Source organism: Pelmatolapia mariae, linkage group LG6 (genome assembly GCF_036321145.2).
Source record: "Pelmatolapia mariae isolate MD_Pm_ZW linkage group LG6, Pm_UMD_F_2, whole genome shotgun sequence".
NCBI lineage: Eukaryota > Metazoa > Chordata > Actinopteri > Cichliformes > Cichlidae > Pelmatolapia > Pelmatolapia mariae.
Window position 1 is genome coordinate 21,090,587 of NC_086232.1, and position 14,885 is coordinate 21,105,471.

The window sequence follows — 14,885 nt, forward strand, 5'->3', positions numbered from 1 at the left end:
ATTCATATGAACTCGACAACACTGAAGTATAAAAAGTGCTCAGCACAGTGCCCTGTGCTTTTATAATTGTCCACATTCATCACAGATCACTGGTCAAGCCCCATTAGTGAGCTCTCTTGTTATCTTCTGAAGGCCAAGCAGATTCAACATCAACACTATGGTATGATAATAATATCTGTTGGGATGCTCGCCAAGCAGAAATGTAGCTTGGTTCAATTACATTTTGTTAAAACGGTAAACTGATGCTCAGAATTCGGTTTTTTAGGCGTAGGACATCCTGCCGAGGTAGTTGGCCGGGACGTATCCTTTTTGTCCGTTAGCCTCAGCCAACCACCACTCCTTGTTACCTCCCAGGTCACAGAATTGAAGGATGCGAACGTGCTGGTACTCCTGCAGGGTCAGTTCCTGTTCGCATCGGGCTTGAAATGCATACACGGCGTAATACTGTGGAAGCAGACGCAGTTTTGGTGTGAGCAAAGGCAGACGCAATTATCACTTTTAAAATGTGTTAACAGCAAAAAGTTAAGATTCACTCCAAAAACCTAAAACAAAAGGCATCATGAAGGAATATGTATGCACTCCTGTTAATCCAGAAGGTGGCAGTGTTAAGCTTCCTGGCAAAACACAGCAGTAACACCAATACTGATTCTCACTCGCTGCGATCCATTAACCTATGTCAGTTTTTATTTATAATCTTTTATGTATTTCAAGACCTTTAACTCGATGATGATCAGAGATGTATTTCAGTCAAAGGTCCCAAGGACGAACCCTACGAGTGCTGCTGAGTGACAGCAATCTCACCATGTAATGCTATTAAAAACAATTAAATTTAATGTCAGCAGACAGGGTGAAGCCATTAAACGTGATTTTTAGAGTGACTCATCTTCTGCTGATCGAGTCTATATACCTGCGGTCCTCGTTTACCTACGCGCTGCAATAACCCATAATTCACAGCTGAAGTCTGGCTCGGAAAAACCATTAAAGTTATTATTGGCTGAGCCTTTTTGTGTGTGTGTGTGTGTGTGTGTGTGTGTGTGTGTGTGTGTGTGTGTGTGTGTGTGTGTGTGTGTGTGTGTGTGTGTGTGTTTTTTAATCAGTTTTTTAAGGTCTATGTGATGTGTGTTTTTTGTTGTTTCATTTCTGACCCTGAATTTCAGTCTTTTTTTTTTTTCTAACTTCAGTGTATACAGCTACTCTGACCTTAACTGTTAGGTTATCCTCTATGGAGCTAAGCAGTGCAATATGTTAATATGACACTGTGAGAGCAGTACTGATCAGCTGGCAGACCACCACACACACCTGCTGAGCCTCTGAGTCCACTGTGTCCTCCGTGTCCTCAGTGCTCTCCAGCTCCCCCTGCAGGCCCGAGAGAATTGAGCAACTGTCAGTGGTGCTGAGCTTGAAGCTGCGCAGGCTGCTGCTGCCGCTTCCTGACACGAACAGACTCAGGTCATCAAAGTCCTCATCCACCGTGGCAGGTGGCTGCTGCTGGGGCTGCTCTTTGGCCATCTGGCCTGCCCGCTGCGAGTCCCTCAGAGGGTTGTACTGCTTCAGGAAGGTGGAGTAGACGTAGCCTTGCATACCTGACAAGGGACACAGAGATAGTTTGTCAGGCGTTCTGACCTTTGAGTACATTTTAAAGGGTTGATTCACTAAAATTAATCTTTTTTTTTAAAAAAAAAATTTAATCTCTCTTTATATGTAGCCCTGCAGATTATTATGGATGTTATAGAAAAATATCAATATGGCATCTTCTGCCAGAAACTTAATCTTTTAGATCCACTGTTATTTTTTTTCATTTGACATTCATTCATATTTTTTTGAATGGCACAAAAAAATAATCCATTCAAATCACAATGGCATGAAAGCAGCAATCTTAGAGATGTATGACAGTGAGTGCCTGTCTAATGTTAAGGGGCTTCATCCAGAGGCCACAGAGCACTTGCTTACACAAGTCTCGAATCCAGTTCCAGTGAGTTACTGAAGAGTGTGTAAATATGAGGCCCGCATATTCATAGTGTTGATATCAACAGAAGGAAGAACAACAACTTCCTGGGAATGCTTGTTATCCCAGAGGAAAAGACAAGCCTGTGAAGAATGTACTTTACGCCAAGAAACATACACACACTATTTTTTTCTAGTGTTCTTAAAAAAAGAACTTGTTATTTCAGAGTACAAAGATGAGCACCAGTGATATCTCTTCATCCTTGTCTCTGAATCCCCGGGGGAAAAGTCTTTGTACTCTAAGTAACACTGCATACAACTGCGTACAGCAGTTTGTTCCAAGCAAGATGCTGGGATCTCAGGTGCTTCTATGAGACGCAAAGCAGAGATAGAGACAAGCTATGGAGCCGGCATTGTTGTGAGGCAACAATCTCCAGAGGCAACCAGCAACCATGACATCACAGGAGCTCCTGGGACAAATTCTCATCTGCTGACTTATCAAGGCCAGAAAGTAAAGTTTTGTGTGAGTGTTTTCACAGAGAAAAATGCATTAGATAAAACCTGTGGCACTCATACTTGCAGATAATCCAGTGTGATAACTTAATCCACGGTGTGTGTCTTACTAACAGTACTACACGCACACATACACTTGCCTCCAGTGTGAACCAGCCAGCGGCTGCTGCTGCCCATCGGATCTGTGTCCTCAATCAGAGCTACCAGCTCTCCCTCCAGCAGGCTCAGGTCCTGCTCCTGGCAGCCATTGCACTTCCTCTTCAGCTGGTACAGTCGGTTCACTGGGTATTCTGCCAGCAGCCAGGCACGCTGCTCCTCGGTCTGATGCTGCACCTCCGGCACCTGAAGGACAGCACAACACAAAGAAGTGTTGCCGTAAATATTTGAAGCGGGTATGTGGTGTGCAGGTTTACGTAGGAGTGTTAGGTAACAGTACACAAGGGTAATCTAGGGAGGGTGAATGGTAATATGATCCTGGAGCTAGGACTTTCAAACAGATCTATTCACGTGCTCAAGAAAAAGAGCCTTCTAATATAGGTTCAGATGTTTTAGTGTATATGCGTATGCATACCAATCAGCATGCCAATATACAGTACTGTGCAGAAGTCTTGAGCCTCAACAGTGTTTTACTGATGGCTGTAGACACTCACTGATGTATCTCTCTCATGACCTCCTCTGTACGTATTGACGCTTTGAACCAAAAATTTCAAATTTGGATTCTTCCCCCAATAAGACTAATTGTTACTGATTTTCAGCCCAATTCTTATGTAATTTAGCATACCTCAGCCTTTTTTCCCTGTTTCCCTTCCGTAAGAATGGCTTCCTGGCATCCATTTCTTAAGGACATGACTTTCACTGACTTTACATCTGGTTTAGATAGTTTTTTAGTCCTGTCACTTCTTCTATTGTATTCTAATTATTTGATTTCCTCAAATTTTTGAGGATACAGTGCACACCATCCCAAGATATGCCAAGTTTTGGGCTAATAGTTTTTGGAAATCACCTTGTTGGTGCAAAAATTCCATTTTATGCCTGTAAAACTGTGCTACATTTGACAGTTTTATAGATTTAGCTAAAGAAATGGGAACTAATGATGTGTTTTTGTGAAAGGCTGCTAATAACAAAGTGCCTAAACATAACATTTAAATCTGGTAACAGACACAACGCTGGTGCATCCTTTTACTTGTTTTGTTTTTTATGCTTGAATGACGCAAAGTTCAGTCTTTGCTGAGTAAACATGCAAAAAATAAAAGATCAGGTACAAGAACTACACTCAAATTAAAATAGCAGGGAAAAAGGTAAAAATCAGCCAATGCCCAAAGAAAAACTTTGAAAGACCGTAAGAAGCCTGGAGAACGTTTGCTCAAGAGCACTTTAAAAAGAAGAAAGTCTGGTCCTCTGAAGCAAATTATAGAGAAATGATAGTTGGGTCAACACTTTTTCACAATCCTGCAAATGAGACTGATGCCTGTCTCCTGAATCAAGTATTTAACTTCATCATAGCCTGGGATCTGTGATGCGTACAACTGAGCATTTATGCCTTGCGACTGAATTTGTCAGAGTTTGGAAAAACAAAGGGCTTTTTGAATTTTCTCAAAACTGAAGACTATGTGGCACATTTGTTTTAACCTGTGATCAGCGACGAATGGAAAAATCCTCAGATCAGAGATTTTAAAATCACACACCGGAGGCTTTACGAAAAGGTGAGATTAGTCTGTTCAGCTTTCTTACCGCAGTTTTCCTGTCTCGTTTTTCAAAGCTGACTTTTCGCTCCATTAACTTCTGTGCATTGTCCTTGACAAAAGTCAGATTATTCAGCTCATCCATGATGCTGTTCTGGACCTCAGCAATGTTTGACAGCGGAGGCTGAAAAGGCAAACATAACACAGGTTAGCTTTATTGTATTTTTTTTATTTAAAAAAACCTTTAAAGTCTTCCAAATGGGATATTTGTAGATGTATCCTTACTGGTAGCTGGTGCACTGATGGAGCACCCATCAGTGCATTATTCATCAACCCTCTAAGTAGCGCCACTAGAAACACCACACTGTTAGTCAGGATAGTATATGCAGCTGTGTTGAACCTCTGCAGTTCTTCCACTAGCAAAGCATTGAGAGCTTCGTAGTCCCTCTTGGCTGGACCTGGTGGGTCTTCTGATGCCGGTGAAGGAGAGGAAGAAGTGGTGGAAGAAGAGGATGAAAAAGAGGAAGAGCGCTCCAGGCGACTGCAGTAATCTAGCAATTTGTCATAGCGTTTTTGGATGAGCTTCTGAGGGGCTGTGAACATGCCGTGCAGAGAGGAGAGGGGGGTGAGCACCAAGTGCTCCAAATTGTCTCTCTGGAGGGAAAAAACATGGCAAAAGGAAAGAGATGAAGATTAGTTTGTGTAGTTTATCACATACTTATTTAATTTGTACATATAAACAGTTGTGTTTTCAGAGCATCTCCTTAAAAATAGAAAGTGAAAGATCTTTTTGCAAAATCTTTTTCTATGATGCATCTTTGAGGCCCAGCAGTTTTCTCAAAGTGGAGATGAAGAGTGTACTTTGACACTGGCACAGAATATCATGCAGTGATACAAATATAAAAAAAATTTTGTGATATAAAAGCAAACTGGAAACATTTTTGCACTGAAGGACAACAAATAGCACACTTACAAAGACCTTATAGGGATCGTTGCCATTGTCATGGACCAAACCATTGCCATCATTTTTGTTTGAATCCTTGACTATGTTCTTCACATCCTGCACACTCTGAACAGCTACAGACACCATCTCCTGCAGGAAACACATGGAACAACAAACCTTCAAAATAAGCCAAATTATATATTATGCATATTTTGTAAAAGAAAATGGTCAAACATGTACTTACCTGAGTGTACTGCAGGTAACATTGAACGTTTTTGACCATTTGCCTCACAGCTTTCTCTAAACTCCTGAAAAGCTTCTCCTCTCTGTCAAACACTTCATCTCTCACCTACGGAAATAACACATCACTTACACATAAACATACTAATAGCCAATTATTCCTCTGTATAGCTCATATTAGCTATAAAGAGTGGAGAATGAACTGGAAAAAGTTTGCTGTCACTTTGTTTTACCTGTGTATCTGCACCCGCGAGGATTTTGAGATAACCAGCAAACCTGTCTCCCTTCTTCCTGATGGAGTGAATGTTAAACTTGTTTAATTTTCCCCTCAGTGTGCCGTCATCCTCCAACCTCTTGTACTTCATAACTGAGAATCAACAAAAAGCCGGGGAACAGGTCTGATCAGATTTGGTATGGATATATTTTGTATGGATCGTGTATAAAACACACACATACACAAAATAAATTTGCAATTTTGCTAAAGCCATTTATATAAATGCATTTTTACAAACAGACATTATGGATAAAAATTGCCTCACATATGTCCGTGTAAATGAAATCTCACCTATGTCCTTGCGTCTTTTAAATTCATTGATGTTAATATTTATGATCTTGGCAGCTGTGAATGCCTCCTGCGTCGGCTGATAGTCGGTGTGGTCTTCAGGCGTGGCGTGCCACAGCTCCCCAAGAAGCAATGGGTACTTCATGATCCTCTGAACGGGTTTGATGAGCAGTGAACCCATATCCAACAAATTAGGTTTCCCTCTGTGCAAATGACCATAATAGCCAATAATCAGCTATCAAAGCTAAAGTAATAACAAAAAAATACATAGTGCAAAAATTTTGCCAGTAACTACACTTACTCTTTATCATAGATTTTCCTGAAAGGAAAAGAAAGAAGATTACAAACAGAAAAAGATAATTTTTTGAATACATAATAATAAACATAAAAAAATAATAAAGGTGAAAATCATTTAAAGGAAATGACTTAACTTACTTCAGTGCTAATACACATGTGGTAAAATGTTGCTTGATTTCTTCATCTTTCTCATAGGATTTGAGGGACGCGTTAGCCTCATCATGATGGTAACAGTAAATCTTATATACATCTTCTAAAGCTGCCTTTGCCTGGATAAATACGTCTCCTTTAAATTAAAATGGGAGACAACATCTTTCATTTACTACTGATGTGACCAGCAACAATCACCAAAGACAAAACTGCCTCAGTCAGATAGCTTGTCAGTCACTCAGGAACTAGACTAGCGTTACCTATGACAACGGCTTCTGGATCAGGGTCAGCCATGGCCTCGTGCAGTCTGTGAAGGAGTGCTGCAGAGACCTCACACACCGTCTCCATGTTGGTGAACAGTCGATCCACATCCACAACCTGCAACCCAGCAGACTCAAAATGTACAAGTGCATTTTCTACCCACATGTCAGTTAAACTGAGTATCGTTAAACCAAAGGTTGATGTTATTTAAATGACCAGGCTTTGCTTTCTTTTAACATTTAAGCAGAGATTCATGACCTTCTATCAAATGCTCAGCGTATAGTTTAAGAATTTGAACTGAGGTTTACGTTGGCACTGATTTTCATTGTTGTTGTTGCATACACTCACCAGACAGTTTTTTTTGGTATACCTTGCTAATATGCCCTTTAGCCTTAATAATGTGTTTTATTCTTTGTGGCGTAGATTCTACAAGGTGCTGGAAACATTCATAATGACATGATCATAAGATGGGTGCACTGTTGTCATAAATTGGTAGACACTGAGGTAGGTTGTGGTGTTTAAACAATGCTCAATTGGTAGTAAGGAGCCCAAAGTGAGCCAAAGTATTTCCCCCACACCGATATCACAACCACCAACCTGAAACAATGCAGGATATATCCATGCTTTCATGTTATTTACACCTAATTCTTACTCTGTCACCCGAATATCGCAGCAGAAATTGACACTCATTTCATCTATTGAAAATTTTTTTAGTTGACACCCAGTGTGGCCTTCTGATGCTGCAGCCCATTTGCTCTAAGGTTCAATACGCTGTGCATTCAGAGATGCTCTTCTTGGTTGTAATGAGTGGTTGTGTGAGTTACCGTTGTGTTCCAGTCAGCTGAGAGCAGTCTGGTCATTCTCTGGCCATGTTATTTACTCAAAACTGCTGTTCACTGAAAATATTTTGTTTTTGGGACAAGTCTAAGTTAACCCTAGAGATGGTTGTGTGGGGAAATCCCAATAGATCAGCAGTTTTTGAATTACTCACACCAGACGTACTACTGGCACCAACAACCATGCCACAGTCAAAGTCTCTTAAATCACTTTTCTTCTCTATTCTGATTCTCCATATCTCATGTCTAAACACACTGAATTCCTGCCATTTGATTGGCTGATTAGCTATATGCCTGAGCAAGGACTTAAACAGGCGTGCCTAACAAAGCGGCCAATGAGCGTATATGGATATCTGTCAGTGGTAAGGTTACAAGAGATTTCAGTGAGGATCATGAAAAGCACCTACCATGATATTTCGCAGAGGCTGCACCACTTCTCTGATGCACAGCTCCAGGTCAGTGAGGAAGTCCTTTTCAGTCTGAACAAGTTCCTGAATGACTTTTGCCCTGCGCTTCATCTTCCTCGCACGCAACTCCTCTGGGTCAACGGCCGGAGATGGGATTGGGGACAGACCACGTGGTGTCATTTTCTCTAAAAGTAAAAGACAGTGAAACGTTAAAATTTCGAAAGGTTTTTATTTGACATCACAATCGTAGCATCTGTCCTAATGAGTCACACAGATTATACAACATTAATTAGCTAATTTTATATGTTTTCTACCATTTTAAGCCATGTATGTGACATTTCCTAAAATCTGGGTAAATACCCTGGCGCCATAAGCTGTGCGATGCTTTGAAAAAACTGTAACACATCCTCTTGATACCTAAGCAGCATTCTTTATTTCACAGTGATCTAATTATTTTGACTTGAATGCCAAGAGACTTCACTTAACATGCCAGTCAGGCTGACTTCTCCTTTTTTTTAACTGCTCTGCTGCCTAATCAGTCTGTGGCTGCTCTGTGCTTTGCATGGCAGGCAGGAGTGTCTGCTCAGGGAAGAGGGATGCTTCCTTGCTGCCTAATCGACACCACACACTGCTTCCTCCTCTGCTGCGAGAGCACGATGAAAAGAGAGGGGGGAGAGGGGGGAGACAGAAGGCTGCAAGACCTGTGTCAGGTTGCAAAACTAATCGTGCCACTGATGTAATCCTACAGCGTGCTCAGGCATTCCATCTGCTGCGTGTGTGTGTGTGTGTGTTGGGGGGGAGGGGGGTAGTTATGAGTACACACCTACAAATACACAAACACACACACCAGCACTGATTCACATGTTTTTGACGAACAAACACACACACACACAGTCACGCATGCACATTTAAACAAATGTATTCCGTCTGCCTCAGGTTACGCATTATACACACAAGATTAAACACCGCAAACTCTAAAAAGTTGAAGTTCATCTTAGTGTACAGATATTACCAAGAGCTTCTTGTATTTTTGGGGGGGCATCCAAGGAACCATTTGCAAAAGATGACTACATCTATATATCAGCAGCTTGAGTAACATGGCCATTGCCTGCTGGTGCAGACTGAAGATGAGGAAACAGATGCCCTTTATTGAAACTAAGCAGAATGCATCTTGTGTTTCTGATCGGTACTTGCTCTCTTATGAATGGGAGCAGTGTTTAGCATCGGTGAGTGACTCCAGAGATCTGCTTGCATCACTGCATACAGTTTCACCTGTCTTCCCAGCCTTGTGAAACTGTAAAATGAATCTGCAGTGGTGAGTCATGATTTATTTGATTGATTTTTTGCCAATTCAACAAGAACTTCAAACAATTCCTTCAGTTATATTCAGTGACATAAGAGTCACTGAAGGAATGTAATTAATTGGAATACAATGTTCTTCCTTCCTAAAATACTTTAAGGATTTTATAGTATTTTACTATATTTTTACTTGTGGTTAAAATGTGGTTGTCTTTGTGAAGGCGCTACTTGCACAGTGACTATACTGAAGCCACCTCACCTGGTTATTACATGGTATAGCATATACAATATAGCATTTATATATATATATATAGATATAGATATAGATAGATAGATGTTTTCCTGCCACTGTAAAAAGTTTTAATGAGTTAAATGAATCCCGGTTCCTTTCCAGTGCTTTGAACCGAACACGTCATCTGTCTCATTCAAACTTGACCTTGAAAGGTTCCCTCCACAGAGTTTAAAAAAAAAACATGGATCAAGAATAGGCGGGATATTTCAACTTATCCTTCTGCTATCATTATGTTTAGTGAGGTATGGTTACTAGGAACGGAGTTCTCATGAAAGCAAATACAGGGCGTTTTTAACTGCTCAGTCCAGTGAAAGGGATCCAACAGAGTGGACTGGAAAGAATGAAGGCCACAGTGTATCACGTATCACCATCAAGAAAAATGACATGACAGACTTATCCGCATAGCACGGGCCCCTGTGGCAATCAGTGGGAAGGAGAAATACTTTGGACACAATAAATTAAATTGTTTTTTAAATGCCTAAAGTTATTTGAAAGTTAGAAAACAAGTGAGAAAGACTTCAGAAACTACAAACAAATAGGTAGTTATATCTGCTCCATTACTGTCCTGTGGCGTTTTTTGCTGGTAAATCATTGTTGGAAGTATTTTATTTAGTTGCGGTAAATAATTAGACATATTGATGTCATTGTTGCCATGGTTCTATGACTTGACCAACCTGTCTGGCAAGCATATGAGAAGAGACTTTCTAGCAGCAACTCATATGTTTCCTCTTTCAGTGAAGTCATCGTTCTGTCAATATTTGCATTGGTGTAAATATGTAATGCTGCTGGTTTCCCTGAGGGTAAAGTCAAAAGGCGCGGGTAAATAGTTTACTCAAAACATCACAGTGTTTTTTGTACAACTCAGCCTGCCATGATGCAGGTTGATTATGAAAATAGAAAGTACAAAGGGATGGAGAGTGGTTATGTCTCGTATAAACTTAGCATCTTCTGAAAAGACAAAAGTGTGTGTGTGTGTGTGAAAGGTGTTGTTATCCACAAAACACCAAAATGGAACTAGGTTAGACTGCACTATTAGACACAGTTATTTGAACCACGGTGCAGTCATGTTGTCATGTGATGTGCATTGTTCATTAAAAAAGAAGACAGAGAACAAGTGGCACAGGAAAGCCTACATACTTATCTAATCTTTCATATCAACCCCCTGCTGATGATTGATGTCATCGTCAGGGAGCATTCCCAGGCACTGACTGCACTTTAAGGACAGGGGAATCCAGTTTTACTTACTACTATGTGTTAGAATGAAAAGACTGTGTCAGCAGTAGTAATGAGGCAACACACAGTTGAATTGACAATTGTTTCTCACAGCTCATTTCCTATTTCAGCTGGCTTATGCCTCCCACGGTTTTTGGTTTAAATGCTACGGCCACTGTGATCAAAACTGAGACCCAACATTTTAAATTTAAAAAAAAAGAAAGAAAGATCCAAAGTCCCCCCGTCGCACAACACTGGCCTTGTTTACAAGCTGGCCTGGAACAATTTTAAGCCACTCCTCTGTGCCTGAGTTTGGAGCACAGTTTGCATATGTGGCTTCATCCCTGTGGGAGTATCGCCTGCTCAACACATATTAACACAACAGGTTCAGGGTGCAGAGCGGCCCACACTTTTGTATGTGTGTGTGTGTGTGTGTGTGTGATCAGTGTTTGCCCTCAAGCCATCGATGCTGCTCCTACAGCCCGTCTACATTCAGATCTATTTGTCTGAACTTCTCCCACACAGCATTTTATCACCATGTTTGAAATGCAGAGACTTTGCAGAAGGACAGTTGTCCGTATAAGTTGTTGCCATAGTTTTGATCCCTGAGGGACATCATTAGTTGCTGTACCTTTAAGTTTGGCGCTGTACTCTGTCTTGTCAGACTGACTCCTCCTCACCAGCGTCCCCAGGTTGATGTCACCTTTGTCCGTGTCATCAGCTACGATTGTGTCCGTCTTTCTCCTCTCCAGGTAACGCAGAAACACAGGCCGGTTCCTCCTTTTTATCACTTTCTCCTTTTCCTTTTCCTTCTCACTTCCACCGCCCTCCTTGGGATCCATCATGAGGCTTTGCTATTAGACTAAAATCAAAAAAAGGTGAGGAAGGAAAGAGACACAAGGAAACAGAGCAAAAAAATAAACAAACAAAAAAAAAAGCTAGAGCCTGGGAAGTACAACAGGTGTACTGTTCCCTGTGCACTGGCCGCCAGCTCTGCACAGGTAATGTAGCTCCTCCTTGTGTCTACCTGTCATTGGAGCTGTGTGGCCACACCTCTTTGCTGCTGTTCTGTGTTTCTGCCCTTTAGGCATTCAAATCCATCCCGGAAGAGAAAGTGATGAACTAGAATCTGTCTCTCCTTAAGGGTAAAGACAGAAAAATAATGGCTAGCTGAGGTCTTTTTAATGAGTTATCCTCATCTAAGAGCCTTAGGGTTAGGTGTCATATGTTGATAAGGAATAATTCATACATGTGACCCCCGCCCCACACACACACACTATAAATCACAAATTGAGTTTTATATTTTTGCAATAATGTGATACAGGTCCTAATACAACATTTTAATGATTTTACATCTGTGTGCCGTTTAACCACAGCAAATAGGAAAGGTATTGACAAGTCAAGTTATACATTAACTAACTACTGTTACACGCAGGACGTGGATCAGTAGATAAATTTCACATGGGTTTTAGAAACATACGTCAGCAACACATGCTGAGATGATCACGGTGTTCCTTGTGAAAACAGTGAGTGTGTTTCCTCCCCACTGAAGGAGAGACAATAGACTCCCATTGTCTGTTTGTTTAAAACACCTATTCATCTTTTATTGGCACAGACCTGTTTGACATCTTCTAAAGCATGCGTTCATGTTGCTGATGAGAAATTGATAACAGTGTGGGGTTTTTTAAGTGTCTGATATTATTCATCAGCAGAAAAATCTATTTGAATGTTGGAGGGGGAAAGAGAGTCTGAGCGTGTTAAAGCATTTTAATATCTAGCAAAAGAGAGTTTTCAGCCTGAGACTCTCTGATCTTCACTCCTCCACCAATCAGACAACTAGCCTCTGGCAGACGTACTGCATTGTCAGCCTGGGATGACCATTCATTAATTCTTTGCTCCATTAACCCCAACATATCTCCTGATGTTAGAAGGAAGGCAGGGATTTCTTCTTGTCAACAACCTGTTGGTTCTCTGGGTGTGCCTTCTACCTAGAAGTTAACCCTTTCTTCCTCCACAGCTTGAGTGGACTTTAATTGGGCTGATAATGCCCTGACATCAGATCTCCATGTTTCTGCCCGCCTCTGGCTAGCTTCCCTGCCAGGTGGAATACTTTGTTTGTTTCTAGCCATAGAGCCTACAGCTACTTTTCCATATTTCTCTTACTAATATGTTGTTCAATTCCACTAGACCGATGAATATTAATAAAAGCGTGGAGACATGTAGACACATCTTTCTCGTCTCCAGCAAAACTAACAATTACTGTACATGCATACACAGTATTTACTTCAGTTCAATTCAGGATTATTTATTGTATATAGCACCAAATCACAACCACAATCTCTTCAATGTGTTTTATACTGTAAGTTAAAGACCCTACAATATTCTGGAGAAAACCCCAACCATAAAGCGACACCCTGTGAGCGAACACTTTGGAATTTCCCATACATAGTTTCCTTATTTGAATACACCCATGCATATGCATGCGCACACACAGTTTTTTCTAGGAAGGTTGGGCGGTGCTTTGGTGAGACATCACATCCAAATAAGATACCCTACCACGAACTGATATAATGTGAGAGAACTCAGATAATTCAGTCAAATTCCTGAACTATTTCCATAATCCTGGGTTGCAGACAGCAAAAAAAATGTGATCTGCTTGGGACTACAAAACACAGAAAGACTCACTGTACTCATTAGGTACAGTTGTTTTTTTCTTCTTCTTCTTTTTTTTTCTTTTTTTTAATGCTCTGGTATTTTGTTGGGATCTTTCTCTTTGTTAGGAGTTTTCCTGTAAATTCAACTCAGATTGGAATAAATGACATTCAGAGAGGTTTTATAAATTAACGTGCACGGGAGAGAACTGGACAGGCGCTGTTCCTTCGCTTGACCTCAGTTGCTCTCGTCCGCTCTCCCGTAACACTGCTCTTTTATTGTGGTTACATGAATATGCATAGGTTCATTAACATATGACATCTTATAGGTATACATGTGAACAAAGAATACCCTTCGTGTGCGTGTGTGTGTGTGTGGTCATAAAATGACTTCCTAACCCTGCTGGCCTCGAAGTCCAGCAGTTCATCTAAACAAAATGCACTTAGAGTAAAACAGACATAGATACGTTTATCCTACCATAAAACAATAAGACAAGGTACGACCTCTCCCATGCTCCCAGGATGTGGGTGTGAAAGCCAGAGTGCTCTGGAATGCACACAAGCTTCCTAGGATGAGACATCCTTTCAGGATACTATCAACTACATACTTCTAAACACAAATGATTACATGCAGCATTCTACCATAAGTAAACCTATATAATTAAAAGGTAATACTGACATTATATTTAACATTCTATTAACACTCTTGAAAGGTGATATATAAATAACATATTCCTTACTTACTACAACATTGCAAATACAAGATTGGACCCACTTTTTCCCTCATACCTGACTTTATTCTAAGTGGCACAGATATGACAAGGTGCTGAAAACATTCCTCAGAGATTTTGCTCCATACTGACGCGATAGTATCACATAGTTTATGCAGATGAGCCAGCTGATCTTCCATGATGACAATATCCCGTTCCACCACATTCCAAAAGTGTGCTAATGAATTGAGATCTTGTGACTATAGAAGCCATTTGAGTACGGTGAACTCAGTAACATGTTCAACTAGTCTGAGTTGATTTGATCTTTGTGACACTGCATCTTATCATGCTGGAAGCAGCCTTAAGAAGATGTGTACACTGTGGACATAAAAGTACAGAAATGGTCAGCAGCAGTACTCAGGTAAGCTGTGGCTTTAAACGACACTCAGTTGGTGGCAAATGCTAGGCCCAAAGTGTGTCAAGAAAATATCCCCCACACCATTACACCGCCAACAAAAACCTGAACCACTCATACAAGCAAAGATGGGCTATTTGGCGTTTATGTTGTCTACACTAAATTCTGACCCTACCAAATGTTACAGCAGAAATCGAGACTCATCAGACCAGGAAACATTTTTTCCCAATCATCTGTTTTCCGATTTTGGTGAGCTTGTTCAATTCTACCATCACTCCTGTTCTTAGTTGATAGGATGGAAACCCAGTGTAGTTCTGCTGCTGTAGCACATTTGCCACGAGGTTCAACGTCTTGTGCATACACTGGCTGTAACAAGTGATGACTATTTGAGTTATTGTTGCCTTGAGCTCAAAGCAGTCTGGCCATTCTTCTCTGACCTCTGGCATCAACAAGACATTTTTTGCCACTGGA

General features: G+C 40.9%; 1 protein-coding gene across 1 annotated transcript; it reads right to left on the reverse strand.

Moving 5' to 3' along the window:
- Positions 1 to 142: 142 nt before the first annotated feature.
- arhgef38 (Rho guanine nucleotide exchange factor (GEF) 38) lies at positions 143 to 11,480 on the reverse strand. Its single transcript, XM_063475256.1, has 14 exons — positions 11,270 to 11,480; positions 7,836 to 8,020; positions 6,592 to 6,709; positions 6,320 to 6,467; positions 6,186 to 6,203; positions 5,888 to 6,087; positions 5,556 to 5,689; positions 5,327 to 5,431; positions 5,113 to 5,232; positions 4,425 to 4,793; positions 4,189 to 4,323; positions 2,598 to 2,799; positions 1,300 to 1,583; positions 143 to 444 (listed from the first exon to the last, which is right to left on the reverse strand). Exons 1-14 carry the CDS (start codon positions 11,478 to 11,480, stop codon positions 262 to 264), a joined length of 2,412 nt encoding a protein of 803 aa, XP_063331326.1. The 3' UTR covers positions 143 to 261.
- Positions 11,481 to 14,885: the final 3,405 nt, after the last annotated feature.

What these genes read in the sequence shown, in the direction of transcription:
- arhgef38 (XM_063475256.1), bottom strand. Translation starts at nt 11,480, where the DNA reads ATGGATCCCAAGGAGGGCGGTGGAAGTGAGAAGGAAAAGGAAAAGGAG. An exon ending in AGCCTCTGCGAAATATCATG is followed by an intron (nt 6,710 to 7,835) that starts GTAGGTGCTTTT and finishes GCTGGGTTGCAG; the next exon opens with GTTGTGGATGTGGATCGACT. An exon ending in CATCAGTGCACCAGCTACCA is followed by an intron (nt 4,324 to 4,424) that starts GTAAGGATACAT and finishes TTGCCTTTTCAG; the next exon opens with CCTCCGCTGTCAAACATTGC.